Genomic DNA, 23,467 nt, shown 5'->3' with positions numbered 1-23,467 from the left:
ATTTTGATGGGACGTTTGTGATCTACTGTGTTTTTTCTGAAACCATCGAAACCTTTTTCTTCTACTAATGATGTGCTTTCTTGTGACCTGCCACGTAAAACATCAAATGGTGGAAGAATTTCAGCGAGGCTTTTAGGGAAACATCCGATCGGGGTGGGGGTTTGTGATGGGTGTGAGAGGAAAGTTCAGAGGTTGTAGTTTTGTTGTCTTTGTGTAAAGGAGTGGAGCTCGATCTCACATCACTCTTCCCTCTTCCCCGAGTCCTTTCTAAACTCTCCCCCTGGGTTTCTACCCTCCCGAACCTCTCCCCTTCTACCCTCACAACCCCAACCCTTCCCCCGATCACATATTAGGGTTCGAATCAGGTGAGTTCGGTTTTGATGTTCTGTACTTTTCAGCATTTGTTCTAGTCAGAAGTAACGAAAAGAAAACGCGCCTAGGAGCTAGCTGTGGCTACATGCTAGCAGGCCGCACAATGATGAGCACGCAGTCTGTTCACTGTGATGTGGCTAATTTATTATTCGCAGCTTTGGTCTGTAGTCTTTACCGGCGTATTTTTTTGTTAAAGTTCTTTCAGTAGCTCGTGGAATTTGTTAAAGATCGTTCATAAACGTGGTTTCACGAAAACTAAATTCGTCCCATTAAGCGTTAATAGTATTGGCAAATAAAGCTAACTAGCTTTGCTAACAATCGCACACATGCTCCATTCATTTTCAGGGCAACCTCTAGGCTAAAAAAGGCTAACAGACTGCCAGAAAGATCGAACTATTTAAGTGACACAGGAGCACAAACTTTGCAAAGAGGGAAAAGCTGATTATTGTTTTATTTAAACCATCTAATCGTGTTGCTGACTTAAAAGAAACTTGCTTCAAGATAATGATGAGAGCGTCATACATAGACACGACCATATGTTCTTATGCCATAGTAGTTCAACGCTGAATCACTTTTTTTAGTCTTTTGTTAATTTTCCTAATAGAGACGTATTTCAATTATAGGCTGAACTGCCTGTAGTTAATGAAATCGTATTTTTATTGTCACGATCTAAGCCCCAACTTTTGCATTAGCTGTACTGTAACACAGGTGATTGTACTACTAGATAACCAGTTATTTTACTAGTTACACTGCATCATACTTTACCCTTTTAAGAGGAAAAACTTTCACTCGGCTTCTTATTTTTTTTTTTTAGTAAAAATTCTTTTGCACATCATAGTACTTGTTATTTATTAGTAACTATAATTACTATTAATCCATGTCATATTTATGCATAGATGCCATTTTGGCTCAGTATACATCTGTGGTTGTGCTACTTATTTTGTGTGACAACCTGCTTTAGGCTGAGGACAGCCATCTTCTACATTTTTAGCTATATGGGTACTTTATTGATTGCATAGTATTGCAAAACCTTAAGTTTCACGTTTTGTTGCTTTTTAAGTCTGATTTTGTAGTTCAGACACATCTGTCTGCAGGATCATTGCGCTGGGAGCAGATATTTCTCAGGTTGATTGAAAATATGACCCTAGAATGTTGTTTGTTTTTGCTCCATAGCTTCATTTTAGTGACCAAAGAACCCCAGTTGTGTGCTGCAGGCTACACTCGAAGGTGCAGTTATGGACTCCGGTGTGATTGAAGGAGGACTCAATGTCACACTTACCATTAGGCTACTCATGCATGGAAAGGTGAGGTCATCTGTCAGCTGCTTCCTAAAAAAATGTCTTGTGGAAAATAGATATATATTGCTCTGAGGGTTCATGAAGAAAAGCCACAAAGAAAAAGACAGACATTTGCTAAATAATAAAGATCTTTGATTTGAGAACAAATCTTCAAATTTACAGTGATTTTTTTAATTTAATTTTATTCATTTTTTAGTTGATTTTGAATGCATGTGACCAAATTTCTAATATCTCCTCTCTCTTTCAAATTCTTACTTAACCATAGCCAAGCTTTTAGAAAGGAATTAAAGACCCACTCTGATGAAAAATGTTTTCTGTGTTTTTAACACGTTCTTGTAGCATTTTTCGCATGATGAAGAAAGCATAAAAGAATTTAAGATGAAAACCTTTTCCCAGACTATTTCTTTATTCAAATCGTGATAGATCAGGAGCGGGAGAAAAAAAACGCAATCTCAAATCTCATAAGTGAGAGCTTTTTTAAACAGGTTTTTTTTTCTCTGCTTCTTCATATTGCTTGTAAAGGTTTCTTTGTGTCCACAAATGTTTAAAATCAATTTTCCAACAGTTTTAATGTCTTTTTGAGCTTTGGCAAGAGAAGGAAATCTAACGTTTCTTTTTTTTTCTTCTATTAGGAAGTCGGAAGTATTATCGGAAAGGTACAATTATTATACTATATGCAATATTTTTTTTTTTTTAGCAGTTGTTTGACTTCAATAAAAAATGTGTGTTCTTGTGTTTTTTTGACTAGAAAGGGGAATCTGTGAAGAAAATGAGAGAAGAGGTAAGTTTCTTCCCACTAAGGGATTGTAATTATGGTCTATTTCAGTAGTATATCAAGTATAATTTTCCCTCACCATATATTTCATACAGTGCTATGTGTTCTGTGTCCTGATTGGCTGTAGACATTATCAATCAATCTCCACGGTTCGCCTTGTCTTGTACAGAATGCGTTCAGCTTGATGAATCTACAGAAATCTTCAACCGCAATCAGATTTTTGTTTTAATTCTTTATCACTTGAACGAATTTTTCTACAAAGGTTCGAATATCAAGAGTTTAAGCAAAAGAGAAAAGTGTAAAAATTTGGGTGTCTGTCTGAGAAGAGTTTATGAAGTGTGTAGTGAGGAGTTTTACAGCCTTAAAACATCTACTTCACCTAACTTGGGTTATTTTCAGACTGGGATAAAGAGGGAATACTGTAACCTCAACTCTTTCTGTCAAATTTTCCCAGACTGTTGAAATTTGTCTCATCACTGTTGTTTTGTCTCTAGAGTGGGGCACGCATCAACATCTCTGAGGGCAACTGTCCCGAGAGGATCATCACTCTGGCTGGCCCAACCACAGCCATTTTTAAAGCCTTTTCCATGATCATCGAGAAGTTGGAAGAGGTTGGTTCTGCTTGTGAACAGAGATAAGTAGAAGGCGTAAAAAAAATCCCCCAACACTATTCAAGTTTATTTTCCTTTTCAGGACATAAGCAGCTCTATGACAAACAGCACAGCTACCAGCAAACCACCAGTGACTCTCCGCATTGTGGTGCCCGCCAGCCAGTGCGGCTCCCTCATCGGAAAAGGTGGCTGCAAGATCAAAGAAATTCGAGAGGTAACGCCTGGTCCACAACGTGTCAGCTAAAACCTCACACAGGCGGTCTTTTTGACGGTTACCGTGATTTCTGACACGTCTATTTGTGTTTTCCAGTCTACCGGTGCTCAGGTCCAAGTGGCAGGAGATATGCTCCCTAACTCCACAGAGCGAGCCATCACCATTGCCGGGACTCCGCAGTCAATAATTGAGTGCGTAAAGCAGATCTGTGTGGTGATGCTTGAGGTAAGTGGCTGAAAAAGCACAGAAAAGAAGTTACAGCATCAATTCTAATAATATATCGTATTTTCACGACCATAAGGCGCACTTGAAAGACATACATTTTCTTCATAATGTACGGAGCGGCCTATAGTGCTGTGCACCTAATGTGTTGTTGTGTGACTTCGGTAAAGAGGACATAGGAGAGGACAACATGAGAGCGGTAAGTGAGGACGTGAAAGAAGACACCCCTCCCCCGAATAGTACAAAAGTGGAGGTATGTGCATTATGTAGAACATCGTCGTTTTGGAAACCTTAAAGAAATGCCACATGCAAAGAGAAACGCTTATGAAGCACAGTTTAAACTGCAAGCTATCAGCTACGCGGAAGAACATGGGAACCGAGCAGCTGCCAGAGAATTCAACATGAATGAATCCATGGTTCGCAAGTAGAGGAAGCTGGGAAACGCTCTCCGCCAAGTCAGGAAGACGCAGCTGAGTTTCCGCGGAAACAAGAATAGGTGGATGAACGATCAGAGAACCGCTGGGAGAAGCGTCTTTAAAGTCACCATTTGATTGAAGGCAGTAACGCTCGCAGAGGAAATTAAAATTGAACATTTTCTAGGAGATCTGTCTTGGTGCTTTCGTTTTATGAAACACCGTGATCTTTCCATCCGGGCAAGGACTACGGTGGCACAGCAACTTCCAGCGGATTACAATGAAAAGCTGTTCATCCTCCACTTACACTGCAGGGGAAAGATCGCAGACAACCACATCCAGCTCAGCCACATCACCACAATGTCGAGAAGAAGGGCACCGGCACGGTAGCGACACTCACAACGGGGCAGGAGAAGTCAGCTTTTACTGTTGTGCTTGGCTGCCATGCTAATGGACAGAAACTGGTCATTTTAAGAGGAAGACTCTACCTAAAGTTTCCAGCCAGAGTCATTTGTTAAGGCCAATGGAAAGGGCTGGATGGATGAGGATAAAATGAAAGAGTGGCTGAGTGAGGTTTACGTAAAGAGACCAGATGGTTTTCCCCACCGTCTCTGTTAATCTGTGACTCCATGCGCGCCCAAATACAAGTGAAGCAAATGAACTCGGAGCTTGCTGTCATTTCGGGAGGCTTGACGAAGGAGCTCAAACCACTGGACATTAGTGTGAACAGGGCGTTCAAAGTAAGGTTGCGAACGATGTGGGAGCGATGATTGACGAATGGCAAACACAGTTTTACTAAGACTGTGAGGCAGCGCCGGGCGAGTTACGCCACAATCTGTGAGTGGATGCTTGGGCTAACGTGTCTGTTTGCACCTTTCTTTGAACTTTCGCACAAGCCGGCATCAGTAATGAGGAGCCGCACGGCAGGAGACCGACTCTGACAATGACGAAAGGGAACCTGGCGTGTTTGATAGAAATTTAGGCAAACAGAAGGCATACAGAAGAGGAGGACTTTGATGGATTTTGGATGTTGATTGATTTGTGAAAAATTAAAATCACAACCGCTGCCTTTTTAAAAAACACACGTTAGCATGCATGTTTTACCGGTATGTGTTAACGTGCCCGCGCCCTAAAACCCGGTGCGCCTTTTGTATGTGTCAAATATGGAAAAATCACCCATAACTGAAACTGCGCCCTAGAAACCTATGCGCCCTATGGTTGTGAAAATATGGTAATTGTCACCACAATAGGTGTTGAAACTAAATACTTTTAGTTTTCAGTGTTTTTTTTTTCTCTTTATTGTTGCATTTGTCTACACAGTCTCCCCCTAAGGGTGTCACTATACCTTACCGACCCAAGCCTTCAGGATCGCCTGTCATCTTCGCAGGTGGACAGGTAAACACTACAAGGAAGCTTCAATACGTTGATCATCTTGGAGGATTAGAATTTTTTTCACAAAACAGACAGAAAGCTGGTTAGAACACTAAAAAATGGTTACATTTGCAAACATTGCTTCACATATTTCCGATTTTGTGGTTTTAAGGCACCCTTCTTTCTAATTGTTACCACTTTGGTGTGTGAATTAAGGGATCAAACTAATACACTCGGCTTCAGTAGTTTGACTGAAACGAAACCAAAAAAAAGCAACAGAAGAAGCCGTCTCCTGAACATTAAAGCTGTGCTCCCCTTAAAGATAAATGAGCTCTGGAAATCCCTGATGACAAAGGGAACCAATTAACAACTTCCAGCAATATTTACATCAAAGTTGGTGCAGGAAGTGGCTAGATCATGATTTTCTGACTGTTCCTGAAGTTTAATCTGGAAGGGTTTAAAATACTGCAGGTTTGTTTATTTTTCTGCACTTTGTTCCATTATGTCAACAATTTATAATTGTTGACATAATGGAACAAACATTAATTTTTTGTAAGAATAAAAGTGTCTCCATGTGCTTGTTGATTAACATGGCAAAGCCTTTTATTTTTAATAAATGTTTTTTTTCTTCAACATTTAGCTTTATTTCTCCAACAGTTCTCTTAGTATTTTGTCTCCATGGATTCCTCTATGTTTTTTTTGTGTGTAGTATATGTCAGTTTAAGATGTTATCTGTATACAAGCTGCTTTAACTTATTGTCTTGAATAGTAAGACTGACAGAAGCTACGCAAACAAACAAAGTGTGAGATGTTTGAAACCTTTTTGTTTGTTTGTTTCAGGCATACGCTGTTCAGGGTCAGCATGCGATTCCGCAGCCAGATGTAAGTGCAGTCAACATTTTCACCTTCCAAATCCGACCCCATCACTGCCGGCTATAATTAAGTTCCATAATGTGTGCTGTCCATGTTCTATCTAACATGCTCATTTACAGACTTGCTTTAGTTTAGGTTGTTCTGTTTACTTAAAATCATTTTTAAAAAGTTTCAAGATCAACATTTTCTTGCCAATACGGCTTCACCCTATTATCTCCCTGACCATATCACTGACCAAGTGGAGAGATGGAAAAAACAGGGGCTATGTCCAACTTCCTTCCCTGATCCTTAACTGCTAAAAAACGATCAAGTGCAGGACTATCTAGTCCTTGCATTTAAATGCAAACTTCCATGCTTCAGAGCACACCGATGAAGAGATGCGTTTGTCCTCCGCGCCACATCACGACGTGGCTCACCCTACCGGCGGAGGGATAGCAAGCCCCAAGTCGCTACGGCTCCTCCCTAAAAACGCAAGCTGTCCAGACTCCAGTGTTAATGCGTTTCATTCATTTTTTCTCGCCACTTCTTATTCTGTGGTTAAATGATGTCTCACCGTGTCGGACGTCAGCTAAACACATTTTCTCTTCAGCTGGTTCTGCAGCTCCATTTTCTGTTTAACACTGTTGATCTTATTCTTGCTTTTCTTTATTTGAAATCTTTCAAAATAAAATAAACATAAGCCTATACAAAGACATATAGTTTTAATGAATAAAAAAAAGGTGTCACGTTGTTGAAATGAACTATTTGAACAGATTTTAATAGACTTTAAAATGAATTTTCTGTGTTTTTAAGTTAAGGTACCTTAACACACAGTCTTTACTTAAAACATCCTACATTTTTCTTATTCTTTATGCAATATAAGAGTCAATAGCTTGGGCCACTGCTGATATTTCTAACAATAAACTGAATATCACAGATTTTTTTTTATTACTAACATCTTTTGTGAACGTTCTCAGTGGAGTTAAAGAAACATGAATCATGACAAATTGAGTTTTAGTTAAGAGTGTGGGCAGATAATGGTAGAACACAGGAAAAGTCATTTAGACTTAAAGTTGATGGAGAACAAATGGAAAATGAAAGGTGAATAAAAGTTTGTATTTATCAGATTTTTAGAAATTTAAGCTATTTTTATGTCTGAAGTTGGGATCCGCTGTTTCCTGCACACTACTGATGCTGATCCATTCAGAAATACAGTCATAGCAAAAATACTGTTTTGTAGTATTTATTAGTATTCCAATTCAATTCAATCAAGTGAGCGTGAGCTGCAAACCTAGTGTGATATTCCATTGCAATGTTCCATTGCAACCTATGCAGCAGACTCCATGACTGGATCTATTCTCTAGATCTGGAATGTGGAATGCAGATTCTGGAATGCGAGTAGATCCATGACTGGATCCATTCTCTAGATCTGGGGTGGGCGCATTCCTGCTTGCTTTCCAAGATACCGACCTTGGAGACCCTTGAGACCTGGAGTTCCCCACCCACTGCTCTAGATCAAGGGTGGGCCGTTCCAGGCCTCAAGGGGACAGTGGTCTACATGTTTTCTCGTTAACCATGCCCTACTCTTGGCTTTTTACCCAGATCAGCGCTCCAGCCTATCGAAACATACCAGAACAGGGGATATTTAAAAAATAAAACTAGCATGACTGGGCCCACCACTGTTCTAGATGCATGCTGCAGGAGTGGACATCTTTTACCACACAAAGTCCCCTTTGGTCATGTGTGTGTTTGTGTATGTTCTCGCTGTGAACTTTCCTCGTCTTGTGGCTTCATCCCTCTGTTTGGCCCCGCCCCCCTCTCACAGTCTTCCTCTGCTGCTGTTTCTCCCCAGCTCACCAAGCTCCACCAGCTGGCCATGCAGCAGAGTCCTTTCCCCATCGCACCAAGCAACCAGGGCTTCACTGGTAGGAAACGCAGCAGCCCCCACGAGTTTTCATCGCTGCATTCTACACATATAAACACATCCTCAAGCTACATCCAACAATGCTGCGTGGAAAACTTTACTTTTATAAGAAATAAACATTTTCAAATAAGCTGTAAAACAAACAGTGCTTTACAGTAAAGTTTATTTTCCTTCCGATCAGGATCTTTGGATAAAGAATCTGTTTCATTCGATCCAGCGATGCATCTATGCTGAAAACAAATGGAAGCAAATGGAAAAAATGATCAATAACCTAAAAACCTGCAGCCTTTATACCAGTAAAGATCTACTGGATCTGTTGTTTACTACAGTAAATGTATTGTTTTCATACTCCTCAGGGATAGATGCTTCTGCTCAGACGAGTTCTCATGAGATGACCATTCCAAATGATGTAAGTGAAACTCTTATGGACTTGAAATAATTGATAATCACCAAAGAAAAAAAACAGATTATTTCAAGTTGAAGCATGTGCTATTTTGGGTTTTACCAATGGCTCTTTTTATTGAGACATCTTAACCATTAAGCTACGGACACCCTGGGCATGTCACCCACATTCAAGAACGTGCTAAATGTGGGTTGTTGAAGGAGAATGTAGCCCATGGTGTTTACATTGGACAAGCAGGGAGGGGCTTCTTCTTCTCTTGCTACTGTTTACCAGCGCATGTCCGCACCTACAGTGGGAAGAGGCTTGGTGTGAAATGTCCAAGCAGTGTAAATCTCATGAATCTTGCTCCAGGTTTTTCCTACACAGTTCTATTCCGATAGATGGAAGACTCTGCGTCATATAATTCCAGCCGGCCAAAAAAACACAATTATTCATTTCTCCTCCATGATCAATTTTCAAATAGTTGGGACTTGAACCTTGTTTAACTTTTAACGCGAGTTTTGACTGCGGAGCCCGAAATGCGCATTTACGCAGGGTTACGTAGACTTTTTCGTTGGAAGTGGCCGTTGAAACACGTGCTGCTGAGGGCAACGTGAACGTAGCTTCAGTGTTCATGATCATGTTTCCACATTCATAATGTACAACTATGGTGGGGGTGTGTTCCAATCATTTTGAAGTAAACCTACTATAATATTACACAGTAAAAAGTTCCCTAATAAATAATGTTCTAGTAAAATAGTAAATATTTGTGTGTCGATTACATAGAAATGCTTTACTGCACTGACAGACAGTTGGAATTCTTCATTGTGAGGGTTGCAGGTAATTGACCTTAAAGGACGCCAAAACCAACCATTACATAGAGCAGCAGAAAAAGTCTTATTTATTTGTTAGAATGAATATCTTGTTCTTCATCTCAGCTCATTGGATGCATCATTGGGCGCCAAGGAGCCAAGATCAACGAGATCAGGCAAATGTCTGGTGCCCAGATTAAGATCGCAAATCCAGTGGATGGATCCACCGACCGCCAGGTCACCATCACGGGTTCACCTGCCAGCATCAGTCTGGCAGAGTACCTCATCAATGCCAGGTGAGATGGAACAAAGAAGTTCAACCGATGCACACAGGTCCACAACTCACCACAGGTTTAACAGAATCAGGTCAAAGGTCTAGATTTACTCCTAAAGTGAGCTTTTCTATGTGCTGCTCATAATTCATAGAAAGAGAGTTATCAGGAATTTGAATCCTTTGAACTTTTACCCAGCAACAAGGCCTGATGTTTTAGAGTTTCTTTAAAAATTTTCTTTGTTTTTACCGTATTTGAGATGAGTTTGTACTTATTCCACATTTCCAGTCCCTTCTTTTTGCATTAAACCATTACAGCAGGAAGAATTATAACCCCCCCCCCCCCTTTTTTTTTCATTTTATTTTCATTTTTTAATACATTAGGGTTTTGCCTTTTGGTTCCACCCCCACCCCCCCTTCTTCCAAGTGATTTCTGTTCGCCGGACCCCATCCCACTTTTACCCCCTCACCTCCCATAATCCTTTGCTCACCAGGCTGCCCTGTGACCCATCCCGACTGTGTTGTCCCTCTCTCCTTGTCTCTCTTTCTACAGTGTAGAGTGCTCTAAACCTCCTCCTCCTCCTTCCTCCTCCTCCTCCTCCTCTTCCTTGAACCCCGAACAGAGCAGCTTGTGCCCTCCCTCCACCTCTACTACTACTACTACTTCTACCACCACCACCTCCTCTGCTGCTACCTCCTCCTCCTCTTCATCCTCCTGTGTGGTGCCCCCCACAGTCTCCATACCTCTGTCCTTGTTGGCTCCAGGGCCGCCTCTTCCCCCCTCTTCCTCCTCCTCCTCTTCTCCTTCCTCCTCCACTGATTCCCTGCTCCCCAGCTCACCTGCCTGTGTGTCAAGTCTGCTCAGTCTGAAGCCTCTGCCTCTTCTGGCCCTCCATGTTGTCAGCGGGGCCAGTAACCCCCCCCACCCAGTTCCCACAGAGCCCCAAGTCACCCCAGAGTTAGGCTCCAAGTCTAAAAGGCGAAGGCTCTCCCATTACTAACGAGTCATGCGTCTCCCACTGAAGTGCTGGCCGTGCTCCTCCCTCCTACCTGCACTGGCTTTGTATCTGGCTGTGCCACGCTTGTTACAGAGGGCAGCCCCCCCTTACAAAGCAACTCAAGTGATTAATGCCATATTTGTATAATCTTGGTATCTTGGTTTAAGCTGTGGGTGTTATATTTTTGGATGGATAATGATGCAGACAGAAGGAAAATTTCACCAGAAGGGTTTTCTTTTCTCCTCAAGGAAGCTCTGCTCAGGAAGCAGCTCTCTTTAAGATGTCCTTTAGGTGACGTTTGCTTAGCTTACTAACCAAACTTTGAATTTTTTATGGTTGGTTACGCACGGAAACACAAATTTGAATAAATAAAATTCTCCCCTCAGGTATTAAGATTTCTAAATCATCCTTTAGGTCATGTTGATAAAAAAAAAAGATTTGAATTGGAAAGAATTCTATTAAAGTATTAAAACAGTTCATATGTAGTCAGAAATTGTGTCCACTTTAGAAATACAATGCGTTTTTTGTGAAGCTATAATTCCCCTTTCTTTGTTTGTTCACCAGAAAACATTAAAAAATCTGATCACTCTTTCCAGACAAGCATTAAATTCAACATAAAATTAACATTTATCGGTATATTGAAATTGCTCCCTTTTAAAACAGTTTTAAAACCACTTTCTTCATTTTTTTTATTCAAATAGAGCTCAAAAAATGTGTCTAAGGTTGTGTCCGAATTCCATCACCACTCACTACTTAGCGCACTATAAAGTGCGTTTGCCATTTTGTAGTGCAATGGCAAAATCGAGTGCCCTAGAAATTTCACCGAAGTCTCTGCGAAAAACCAGTGTGCATCGATGCTCACTAGATTGGCGAATATAGACCACAATGCATTGCGTCTGAACAATTTTTAACAAAAAATGTATTTAAATGTATTTTTCTGATAAACCATCAATGTTTTTATCTTCAGAAGACAGTGGATTCTTAAATGATCGTCGCAACACGCTCATATTAATCCGATTTTAACTTGATTAAAAAAAAAAAAAGAAAGTAGAGAGCCTGATGTCCCAATTGCTTTTAAAATCTAGGTCACAACATAATCCCGGACTGTATAGTTTTTTAGTAGTTAGGGATTAAGGTGGGAATTCTGACAAGATATTTTATCATAGTCTTAAATAATTGAGTAACTAGACAAATAATCACAATTGGCTTATTTTATACATAGCGTCTTCAGTTGACCTTGGATTTAGCCAAAGGTTTAATAACAGGGCGGTGTATCATACTTGCCTTTGAATAGGGTACTTTTTATTTGAATAAAGAAATACTCAGAAATGCAATTTAAAGCTGAATTTTATTTATATATGTCCCTCCATCATCAGAAAAATGCCACAAGAACATGTTAAAAAGACAATTGTCATCACAGTGGATCTTTAAAATAGGGTCAAACACGTCCACAAATGTTCGCAGTGTCATGGTATGAAGTGTTCATTTTTAAACAGTCAATGAATGATCTTTTGTGTAAGTGTATGTTTGTTTGTGCCTGAACATCATTGACCTGGTCAGGAAGAGTGTTATTCTAACGTGACATTGATGTTTCTCTTCTGTCTGACTGCATGCCCTCCTCTCCTGCTCTCTGGGTGTCTCTGTTTCTCCAGGCTCTCCTCTGAGGCCACAGGACTGTCAGCCAACTGATAGGACACTGCATCTGCACTAAATCACAATGTTATCTCATCGGCTAACATAAAGCAGCCAATGCAACTTATTCATCTTCAAAGATTATATATTATACCGCCTCTTCCTCATTTTTTTTTTTTTTTTTAAATAAATAGTGTCTGCCGGCACTGATCTGATCAGTTCATTATTTATTTTCTATCGGTTTGGTTTTAGTCAGAAAAAGACAAAGAATTGGGTTTTTAATCTCCTTTCTGAGCAGAGGTGGAGCTTTTTAATTGAATTGTTAGCTTTTGTTTTTTTTTAATTATATATATTTTTTAAAAATATTTCGCTCTCTTTCCCTTTAGTCTTTCTTTGCCAGAGTAGGCTTGAAAAACTCTGATAGGCATTTAGTTTTAGTTCTGAACAGTCAGGATTTTTCTTAAAAACAAAAAAGTGGGAAAAAAAAGCTAATGTATAATAAAAATGAGACCAGAGTAATGGTTTTATTCTGGATTTTGGTTCCCCGGCTTTTTATTTTGTTGGTTTTGTTTGCTCCTGATTCCACCAGCCAGTCAGTCAGTCAGTCAGTCAGTCCTCTCTCTCTGTCCATAACCCTTTGCTATAAAGATCAACAGCAATCCTCCCTTTGCTGTGGTTTCCAATGAAGTGCTCGTCGTCTGGATAACACTCACGCCACTGATGAGAATACGTAGCTGTATATGCACTCTCACTGAATATATTTGATCATGACAAATGTTCTAACACTCTGAGGAATTCGTTTCCATTATTTGGAATATGTATTAAAACGCATGTCACTTCTCCTTTACATGTCATTCCGTTTATTTTTTTTTTGTGTTTTTTTTCCTCCTTCTTCCTGGTCCTAAGTTCATGTGTTGATATTTTGCTCGTATGGGAGGATTTGGGGGATTTGGGCTCAGGGCAAAGGATCGGAAGCGGAGGGTCATCCTCGCTTTTTTTGTATAGACATATATATAAATATATATATATATACTAAAACAAAAAAAAGTTGGATTATTTGTTTTAAATCGAGGAATTTTTTTTAAAACTACCAAAGGGGGGAATCGACTCCTGGACGCTGATTTGTTGATAAATGTGTTAGAAATGAAACCATGAATGCTCTGGAACGAGTCAAAGAGAGGGTTGTGAGTTAACACTAGATTCCTGCTCTTTGCTTTGCTAAAGTTTGTTTTTTCTTTAATTTTATTTCCAGGTAAGAAAAACTTTTGTGCACGATTTTGAGACTGTAGATCTGGGTGCCACAACATTGTTTAAAAAATGCAGAAATAAAGATGTGTAATGCTCAAACTATGTCTCAAATAGTGTTTTTTTTTCTTCAAATAACTGCAGACAAAAGTTGGGATTTTTGCAATTAGTCTTTTAATTTAAATCATTTCTTAAATATATTTATTGTACAGTTGAGATGCAGTAAAAAAAAAGTCAACATTTAAATTTAAACGGCACAATAAATAAAATGTGTACCTCTGTGCTGAAAACACTAGAGGGCAGTAGTTCTGCTTTTTGGCAACACTATTGTGGGACACAAAACTTAAAGACACAACTCAGAAAGATTTTAGGGCCTCAAAGACATCAGCACCAAAGTTTATCAGTCCTCCAGGATGGAAATCCATAAAGAAATTATATTAAAAAGTGATCTCTTGTGATGAGGACAAAGTATTTTTTTTTTTTTAAATTAGCAGAAAATAGGTTCCATGATATTAAGTGTTCACTTAATTTACAAAAGTTGTCAAATCATTGCAGGAAAAAAATCCATAAAATGCCATAATTGTTATGCTTAGGATAAAAAAAAACTTCACAGAAATTCACCAATGCCTGTGAAATGTTGCTTTTTATAATTTATTAGATGTTGTGCCTTCAGTCATTCAACTAGCCTTTTTTTCTTGTTCTCATAGTAATTCAAATATTAAAAGTATTTGCACCAAGTGATTTAGAACTTTCCGGTAACTTAAGGTAATATATAGATTAATAAATTAACAAAATAAAGACATCAAGGTTTTAAAAAAACAACAGAAGATGAATGCGGGAGGGAAGCCCGTCTGCAAACCCAAAACCCAGCAGTGGAATGAGCAAAGACATATTGCTTTCTTTCTTTACATCTTCCTCTTTTGTTCTTTAAAAAGTTTTTTTTTCTTTTTGAGGCTTGAACATAAAAAGCAGCTAAAGTTACATTCCACTACCATAAGCTTCAAAGAGGTTTATATAGAACAGTGCCACCTAGAGGAAACTGTCAGCACCTTCAATGACACAATCTCATTGAAAAACAGTTGTTAGTTTGACATTTTTACAAAATTAAAACACAGAAATATAAAAACAAAAAAGGTTTAAATAATAGCAAACAATTTGAAAATGTATGTAAACATTATCCATGAAATTTGTTCTAAATGAATAGAATAGTGCATATATTTTAGAACAGAGGTTAAGACTGAAAAAACAAGAATATTTAAAAAAAATTTAAAAAGTAAAATATGAAAAACAGCTCCCCCCTCCAAAAAAAATTACATTTTCATAGACTTAATATAAATAAGATGACAGCATGGACACTAAAAATACAAAATTAAGCAAAAGTAAGAGTACAAGAGACGTTAAACAGGTAATAGTCTTTGAAGTTTTCTCTGAAGGCGTAAAAAAAGCAGGGTCTGTTGCTATGGAGAAGTCCCAGGTTGCTCTATTGGCTCTGCAAGTGATTCAGGTAAGTTGAATTGAAGGAAACTGCATTCTTCCTTTCTATAGTTTTTAAAAACATCTCCTTTTCTCACTGTAACGGATTAAAACTTCTGATTTTGTCACTTTACAAATGTCAGTGGCGTTCAGCTGCTTGATTTCACCAGTTGGTTGGAGGTTGGCTGGGCTCTGCGCCACATGAGTGGTCCAGCTCTGTGCTGTCGCAGTCCGAGTCGTCATACAGGCACTGCTTTGGGGGGAAAAGCATGAGCTGGGTGAGTCTCACCGCGTTGGAGCATTTGTAAACAACTAATGAAATATTTCTACCACTATTTTGTTTCTGTTTTTACCCACCTCATGATTCTGTTCGTCCGAAGCCAGCTGTGTCTTCACCCGTTGTAGAGCAGCTTCCTTTTCGGATAACCCATCAGAGGCCAGCTGGGCCGGGTCAGACGGGTCGGCAGGAATCTCTGAGCCCTGAGACAGCAGGTCGTCACTTTTGTCATCCAGACGCTCGTCCGTGTTGGTGCTCACCACGTCAGGCGTGCCGCTGTGGGAGTGGTCGGTGGTGTTGCCCTCCTCTCCGTCGGACACGGACAAGTTCTCTGAGCTAAAGGTTGACAGGGACTGACATTTGGGGATGCCCACAGGTCGCCTGCAGACAAACGTGTGGGTTCAGGAGGTTAAAAATGTTATAGTTAATTTCTGCAACAACATCAATTTTCATGCTAAAGATTATGCCTTCTAAAGCGTAAGCACGAACAGGAGCTTTTATGGCACATTAACCATCATGAAAAATGATTTGCTTTACTATGAGGATGCTGTGATGTTGATGCATCAGGGCAATAATTGTGCTTTAAGACTCCACTCGCAGTCTTTAAGTGAAGAGCAGAGTCATCCTTCAACTGAGTGTGTGCATTACTAAATACAAATGACATGATAATGTATTTATTAAGGACATCTTTATACTTAAAGGATAACTCAGAGGTATCATAAAAAGTTAATAAATAGAAGAACCAGGAACATTTTGAGTTCCACATCACTTTCCGTTTTGGACTCAAAATGTTTTTTGTACACAAAAAAATTACATTTTGCCATTTTCCTACTTTATAATTTGCTCTATTAATTTATCCATAAAAATTTGTTTGTGGAAATGCTTGATATTTATCTTTTATCTTCTTTTACAGATATATTTTTGATTATATTCATAAAGATTCAACACATTATGTGAAACTGTCGAAAAAACACTATTCCGAGAAGTAAATTTTGCCACATTTTTACCTAAAAAATCACCAAAAATTTGAGATCTAACTGCTTTTATGTTTTATAGCAAAAGATCAAGTATAGAGACAAAATAAAAACGTATAAATCCACAAAAAAAGCAAAGAAAAAGTCAAAACTATGTGATAAATGTAAAAACAAAAATCAGGCAAAACTCCAAAAATGACAAAACTAAAGACTTTTTGAAAGCTTCATGTTTAATTTTGTATGAACAATGCTAATAGGCAAGTTGGTTTCATCCCTCTGTCACTTTAATCAGCCAATGTGATTGGTAAACTTACAGAGAGAAAATGTTCACAGTCCGAACTGACATGTGCGTTTCCTACTCTATATTGTGTGTAAACCAAAAATGATGATCACTATATTAAACTACTATGCATCCTTATGTATAATTATATATATATTGAAGTCTTGTTACCGTCTCCGTGGCGCCTCCACTTCACTGTCCGCTTCTCCCTCCTCTTCCTCCGATGACACTCCACGTCTCTGTGGACAGATGAATGAAGTGTGCTTCAGTGAGCACTTCTCAGATAAACCATATCTCTGAATAAGTATCTTTAAGTGTCACATTTTTGCTTTGTCTTTTGTGAGTAACCTTCAGAGAAAATAAATCCTAATATTCCTGCCAAATGGAGGCAGTTCTTTGTTAGATTAGAAAGACTTTATTAATCCCACGATGGGGAAATTCTTTTTGTTTGCGGCAGCAAAAAACAGACAACCAGAAAACAACAAAAGTGACATTCAAAACTTTGTGTTTTCTGTAGAACTGTTTCTGTAAGAATGAACGGCTCCTCATGGTAGACTGCAGACCACAACATTAAAAAACAACAGTAAAATCCAAAGGTCTAACTTTACAATACTTTTGATCTTTCCACTTTGACTTATGAGTTTGGACATGTTTTCAAAAAGGCATTAGAAGTGTTAAGATGTTCCCAAGACACAAGAATCTCGTGACATTAGTACCGGTCCCTGCGCTGCAGGCCTCACCTGGCTGCGGGTAACGGCTGCCCTGTAGAGCAGTGCTGCGGGAGTCAGCCGCTGACTTCTGGGGGAACGGGTGATCACCGTCCCTTCCTCCTTCTCCTCTCCATCGTAGGACACGCGAGTGCTCCCGAGAACAGACGTCCTCCCAGCGGTGGCTCCTCTGCCACAGGGAGAGTCCGGACTGCTGGAGAATGGAATAGATGCTGCGTCTTCACTGGGCGTGTCGCTGCGTAGAGGCGTTTCCACCAAGTCATCATTCCCCCCACCGACACTGGGCCTGTCGGCTGGTTCTTCGGGGACCCTGCTCTCTTCCAGCCCAGCCGAAGCGCTCTGGCTGCCTGCTCTGTCCAGCCCTGGCCTCACCTGACCTTTCCTCCGGCCCTCGGCCTCCAAAGTGGTGGAGATGAGATCGGGGCTGGAGGAAGACATCTTCTTGAGGAGCAGGTCGTGCTGCAGGCCTCTAATGGCAGCGCTGGGGTCTAAACGTTGTTTGCTGCTGGACATAGAGGAGGCAGCGTTGATCATTGCTAAAGACGAAGACAGAGTGGCTTTAAGTTGAGCTAAATCCCCGCTGCTGCCTCTGCCGGCTTTCCTGTAGCGGGGTTTTCCTCGGCGTGAGCGGCCAGGTGATGTGGAGCCTTTGTTGGGAATGGTGACCTGAGTCATGGAAGAGTCCAGTTTGGGGAGGATGACCTCTGGCTTTAGTAGATCTGGCCTGAAAACAAAAAATTAAATAAAAATTTTATTTAAAAAAAAAAAAGTTTCCTCAGTAAGAGCCAGTAAAGTATTTAGTCTTCCAAAAGAACTGCTGCAGTCACTTCACTAAAGTAGGTTTAAAGTATTTTTTCTTCATTTCAACTAGTTAAATAGCCGTGCATGCATTCATCCCCTGATCCCCTGCAGCTGCAGTCAAAGTCAGAGGATGTGTGCCTAAACTCAGACCGACTTCCTTCTGTGCCATTCTTACCTCTTGCTGTGTGAAGGAAGCTTCTGGGGTATGCTGCGTTTCTTCATGAGCTTCTCCATTGAGTTGGAGGAGGCCGACTGTCTGGAACTGTGATGCTTGAAGCAGCCGGGGTATTTTTTGTCCAGAGACTGCTCCCTCCTGGTGTTTCAAATACACAACCATGACTTATTTGTATTCTGAGATGGATAATGGACAACACCAAGGCCGTGTCATACAGCCACATTTTGCACATATTGCATGGATAAAAACTAGTCAAATGTGAATATACATGAGGAGAAGTGAAATTTTCACAGATGTATCACAAATAAACCACATTAAAACCACTGAAGAACGAATAAACCATGCAAAGAACACGTAAATCAACGTAAAGGCCAAATCTGGCCCAAACTGTGTGCGTCAATTACTTAATTGTAACGTGATATGTGCGCCGTATACATCAGTGGTACATACATGAAAAGTCCATTAGACCTACGTGGAATAGTCGAGGAAAGCAAATGTGCGTATGCAACTTGCAGAAATCACACAGATTTATACAATAATTGTGTATAAAATACTTAAAATAAAACAATTGCGTATAAACTACTATAAAAAAAGAATGGCGTATTAAACTACTTATATTACGTATAAACTATGTAATTCTCAACCAGCCAAAAATTTTAAGCAGCTCAAAACCGAACTCATGCTAAGACCCGTCTGCCCTTGACGGACATCTGCACTCATCGACGAATGCAAGAAACACTTATGAATTAGGTAAATCACACATGTATCACAAAAGACCTCAATTTCATATGTGGAAAATGCGCAAAATGTACGTAGAGGCTGTGCGACACGGCCTTCAGAATCTGCCTTTTTACAGCAATACACAAAGGAAAACCCATTTGGTTCAGATTTCAGGTCTCCATTATTGGGATAAGAAGCAGCTGCAATGAAAACATGCAAACAGTCAAGGGCTAGTCTGTTTAATGCCTCTCGATTTGTTGGGATATACCACTTAAGACTCTCCAAAGTGTCAACATACTTAAGCAGCTCTTTCTCTTTGATCTCCAGCTGTAGCATGATAGCATTGAGCTCCATGTAGAGGTTGTTGGCTCTTTCCAATTTGCGTTCGTAGTGCTCTCGGATGTCTAGAGCATGTCTGCAGAGGGGAGAAAGCCACAAAGAGAGTTAAAAAAAACACGATTTAAGACATTTATTTTCATTTATCCATCCATTTTCCAAATCCATTTTATTCCTTTTGAGTTACGGGGTTGCCGGAGTCTGTCCTAGCAACTGTTGAGCAAAGGCGGGATCATTTACTTACATATGATAACAGATTGAAACTTTGTATACAAACCAGCCTCCATCTGTGTCAGTGCAACATGAAGATCAAATCCTATTTGGAAGCATTTTCTAGAATGTTTTCAGCAGTTTGATTGCTTTTATATAAAAAGGACTCTGAAGGTTGCTCCAAACACATGTAGCAAATACATCAACACCTTCAGGTGAGCTCCTTTAACCTGATTATAAGGTGAAATGTTTGTAGAAACTGTTTTATTTCACTGAAAGGGGAGAACATGGAGAAGCGTTCGTTCTACCTGAGCTCCTCTCTACGCCGTTTGATGAGCTCCTCATCCAGCCTGTGGAGGCACGTCCCCTCAGACTTGATCTTCTCAAAGTGGTGTCTCACCTCGTCTCTCCATTCCACCTGCAGAAGCACAAGCAAACCAGCTGTTTGTTCCAAAATCAAAACATATAATATATATATATATATATAAAAAAAGAAACCTTACGTTTTAGAAATCAGAGCAAAATTCCAGAAACCAATATGTGATTCCAAAAAAAACACAATTCCAAAAAAAAGAAACAAGATAGAAATGAATGGTTTTAGAAAACAAAAGTAACTTCCAGAAACCAAAATTAAATGTTAGAAAATTAAATGAAAGAAAGAAATCATTTTGATTCCTGCAAATCACCTTTGCTTTCTGAAATGTTTTCTATGTTTTGGTTTTTGAAATTTTGTTCGGATTTCTGAAATGTAATTTTGTTTTTTTTAAATTATCTATTTAGCCATTTGAATTATCTTTGTGATCTTTAATGTGTTTTTGCTTTGAGTGACTTGTTGATGTGATTTGCACTTCAGGGCCATCGTAGTTCTGGGATATTTTTTGTCCTCACTGCACTATTTAGATGTAGTTTTTGTTCCAAAGACAACCATCACACATTAATTCTTTCAGTTGTTTTCATCATTAAAAAAAAAACAGCCCTTTTTCACCTCGATCACATTAGCAAATTCTCTACTTGATAGGAATATAAAGTAGCGACTCAAGTTTGTCTTATTGTTACTGGGAGAGCTCTTAGCTGAACATCAGGAACAGTTTGTCCCTAAGCCAACTGTTCGGTACACAAAACTGAACATGAATTGACATGACACAAATCAATAAAATACGATTATGGATTCGAAAAACTAAGCACAAAGCTTTTCATCTGCACGGTGCAGGATGGCAGCTATTTTCTGCCTCCTGTCATGTCAAAGGACAGATGAAGTCAGATTTACGAGGTGAATTAATCTGGTGGATGTGTGCGTATCTGCCGTGCGTGAGAACCTCTTCTTATTAGGCTAATGGTCTGTGTGCACACTTTTCTATGTCTCCTCTCTGCTTTTTGCTGCCTACCATTAAAGTAATCAATACAGCAGCAAATTCTTCTTTCTAATGTCACAAGAAAAATCCATTATGTGGCAGAGAAGAAAACTGGGGAGGGTTTTTTACGGGGGAATGGAGCAGGGAGAAATGAAGGATCAAGGATAAGAGGACAGAACAAAGGAGGTTTATTTATTCTCTTTGTGGGATAAAGAAGGGTTGCACGGATAAAATCTAATTTTTTTTTTTAGTTTGTGTGTCTGTGAAGACGGGTGTCTAATGGCTGTATGTGTGCTTGAGTGATAAATGGGTTTGTGGCACAACAAAGACACGTTTCCCACAGTTTGCTGTCTGAGTCTGTCCTTGGTCTCTGCGTTTCAGACGGTCTAACACATTTACTGCACACTTCCACCCCCCACTTAGTCTCAGGTAGACACACCACTTCCTTTTTAATTGAAGAGGTGATGGGGGATGGAAAAAGGTCCTTTGTTTGACCCATGTACTAATTGGAATAAACAGAAAGGAGAAAAATAACAGGAACTAGAAAGAGTTGGGATTGAGAGAACAGTTTGTTGAGAGAAAAACTGGAGCTGCGCTGGACTGGAAACACATGGCAGCCGCTTCAAAACAACACCAGCAGTTGCTGAGGGGAGAGACATTTCATCTTTTATTAGGGGTGTGAGAAATAATCTTTGAGGGAGTTTTAGGGCCACCAAAAAAAAAAAAAAACTAAAATTACGAGATTTAGATTTATGAGAAAAAAACTTGTACATTTACAAGAAAAGTGGAAGTGAGCATACAGACCAGCAAGTGAACGCCGCACAGCAGACCGACTTAACTCAATTGAACAGGTAAGTTGAATGTTTATTGATAACGTTCCAAATGTTTGGAAATTCATTTGTTTGATTTATGATTTATTAATGTTTTATTTATTGATGGGTGATTTGGAGGATTTCTGCAGCCCTGAAACTGCAGCACTTCAATCCTGTCTTCCTCCACCAAAGACAAGATCTCCACGTTTGTGTGATGCTTACGTCTGAGGAGCAGCACTTTTTGGCATTTTCAACGTTGTAATGCTATTATAACAGACTATTTTCTTTCCTCTGTATTGTTTTATGTTGAAACAGGATGTTTCATCTGGAGGAGGGGGCGTATGTAACACTGCTTACTACTGCATTGGTTCATGACGTAAGGTACCAAATGAACCTCTGGCTATGTGAATATGTGTAGAGCTGTGACGGTGTGGGATTTTTGATCACCGCGGTGATGAACCAGCAAGGGGCGCGGTGTGGCGGTTAACCCCCCCAACACAAAATACCCCGGCGGCCGCGTTGCAAAGGAATACTACAATTACAACGCAGTATTCTTTATTAAGAAATAACAGTAACAACTAACTACTACCTATCTAACTAATGAATTAACTATATAGGTGTTGTAGAATGTGTATGTCTGTCAACGCGCCGCGTGTGTAGGAGGAAGGAGTGCGCACAAGTGTGTTAAATTACGAGACTTTAAGTTGTAAATTTACAAGAAAAAAACACGGAAATTTACGACTTAAAATCTCGAAATTTAACATTTATGAATTTCTGTTAAAATTCTGTTAAAATTACGACTTAAAAGTCGTAATTAAAAAAAACATATTTTTTTTGTAAACTGGCCCTAAAACTCCGTCTTAATAATCGATTTTGATCAATTCATTTCTTTTTATTTCTATGACCCAACCAGATAAATCAATCTAAGGCATATTCTTAATCAAATTGACCTATACCATTATAAAGTCCTTTCGAAATGAAAGAAATCCATCCATAATTGATATTGGAAAATACCATTTGAATTAATGCACCAGTAGGTTCATCTTACTATAACATACAAACTACCAACTGCATCACAGCGGACAACACACAAGTGATGTCAGCAAAAAATGATCAAGCATCATTCCAGTCCAATGTGTGGAAACACTTTGAATTTAGCACAATCATGTGACCACACAGCGTGCTAGAATGTTCTAAGAATATTACCTTTGGATTATTTTGATGTGGAAAAACAACAGTGGTCTGAACTTTATGAAGCTACAATGTGAAATGGATTTGCCATGAAATCTTGTTTTCTTGTTAGTTTGGAAACATATTAAATTTATGCTTAATTATATTACAAGAAATACAAGGAACCTGAAAAACTTCACCTTCATTGTTCAGTACCCTGGTATTTATTTTGTTGAATATTTTGCTAAAGATGTGAATCAGATCGTTCAAAATGAACCATTATCGACTATGAATGGGATCAGCAACCACTAATTATGATATGAATTGAATCGTTGTTAGAATGAATTGTTACACCTCTATTTATTATTTTTCAAAAATTAATTTTAATTTTTTGTACAAATAACTGTACTACAAAACAAAAAGAAAAGCAAACAGATTTTCCTAGCTTTCTTTATTTTGAAAAGGCACAAAAAAAACACTGATATGAGGGATTTAATATTTTAAAAACACTTACCTGAGACTGAAAGTAGCTTTCCTGTGGGGTGGACAGTATGTCTGCTGATGCGATATCCAGATGGAGGAGGATCTGTCTGAACGAGGGCCTATTTCTTGGTTTGCAGTTCCTGTAAAGTTTCAATATCCATTTATTAAAACATTATTTTGAAAATCTTTTGATTTATTTGATACATTTTTCTGCCTATACAGTTTAACATTTAGTCATTCTACTTTCTTAAAATCATCAATCTTTCTAAAAGAGTAAGTTTGCC

General features: G+C 39.2%; 2 protein-coding genes across 5 annotated transcripts in view; one reads left to right on the top strand and one right to left on the bottom strand.

Moving 5' to 3' along the window:
* Window positions 1–29: 29 nt before the first annotated feature.
* On the top strand, window positions 30–13,490 carry pcbp2 (poly(rC) binding protein 2). The gene is made up of 13 exons (XM_004068674.4): window positions 30–365; window positions 1,546–1,676; window positions 2,303–2,326; window positions 2,419–2,451; window positions 2,940–3,056; window positions 3,139–3,270; window positions 3,367–3,495; window positions 5,226–5,300; window positions 6,117–6,158; window positions 7,981–8,053; window positions 8,409–8,461; window positions 9,373–9,542; window positions 12,168–13,490. Exons 2-13 carry the CDS (start codon window positions 1,608–1,610, stop codon window positions 12,202–12,204), a joined length of 954 nt encoding a protein of 317 aa, XP_004068722.1. The 5' UTR covers window positions 30–365; window positions 1,546–1,607; the 3' UTR covers window positions 12,205–13,490.
* A 53-nt stretch (window positions 13,491–13,543) lies between these two features.
* The window catches only part of LOC101160549 (mitogen-activated protein kinase kinase kinase 12), a 29,729-nt gene continuing 19,805 nt past the window's right edge, over window positions 13,544–23,467 (bottom strand). For 3 of the 4 annotated variants that reach the window (XM_023954887.1, XM_023954888.1, XM_011474862.3), the window contains 8 exons: window positions 23,215–23,323; window positions 19,675–19,784; window positions 19,119–19,235; window positions 18,101–18,238; window positions 17,137–17,848; window positions 16,568–16,635; window positions 15,223–15,523; window positions 13,544–15,118 (listed from right to left, as the gene is read on the bottom strand). In XM_023954887.1, the coding sequence (XP_023810655.1) occupies window positions 15,029–15,118; window positions 15,223–15,523; window positions 16,568–16,635; window positions 17,137–17,848; window positions 18,101–18,238; window positions 19,119–19,235; window positions 19,675–19,784; window positions 23,215–23,323 (1,645 nt within the window). In that variant the 3' untranslated portion in view covers window positions 13,544–15,028. The remainder of the gene's footprint in view (window positions 15,119–15,222; window positions 15,524–16,567; window positions 16,636–17,136; window positions 17,849–18,100; window positions 18,239–19,118; window positions 19,236–19,674; window positions 19,785–23,214; window positions 23,324–23,467) is intronic. The other variant, XM_004068673.4, reaches the window with a different exon arrangement.

The sequence above is a fragment of the Oryzias latipes genome, chromosome 5, assembly GCF_002234675.1.
Source record: "Oryzias latipes chromosome 5, ASM223467v1".
In the NCBI taxonomy this organism is placed as follows: Eukaryota; Metazoa; Chordata; class Actinopteri; order Beloniformes; family Adrianichthyidae; genus Oryzias; species Oryzias latipes.
This window is presented reverse-complemented; position numbering and strand designations above follow the sequence as displayed.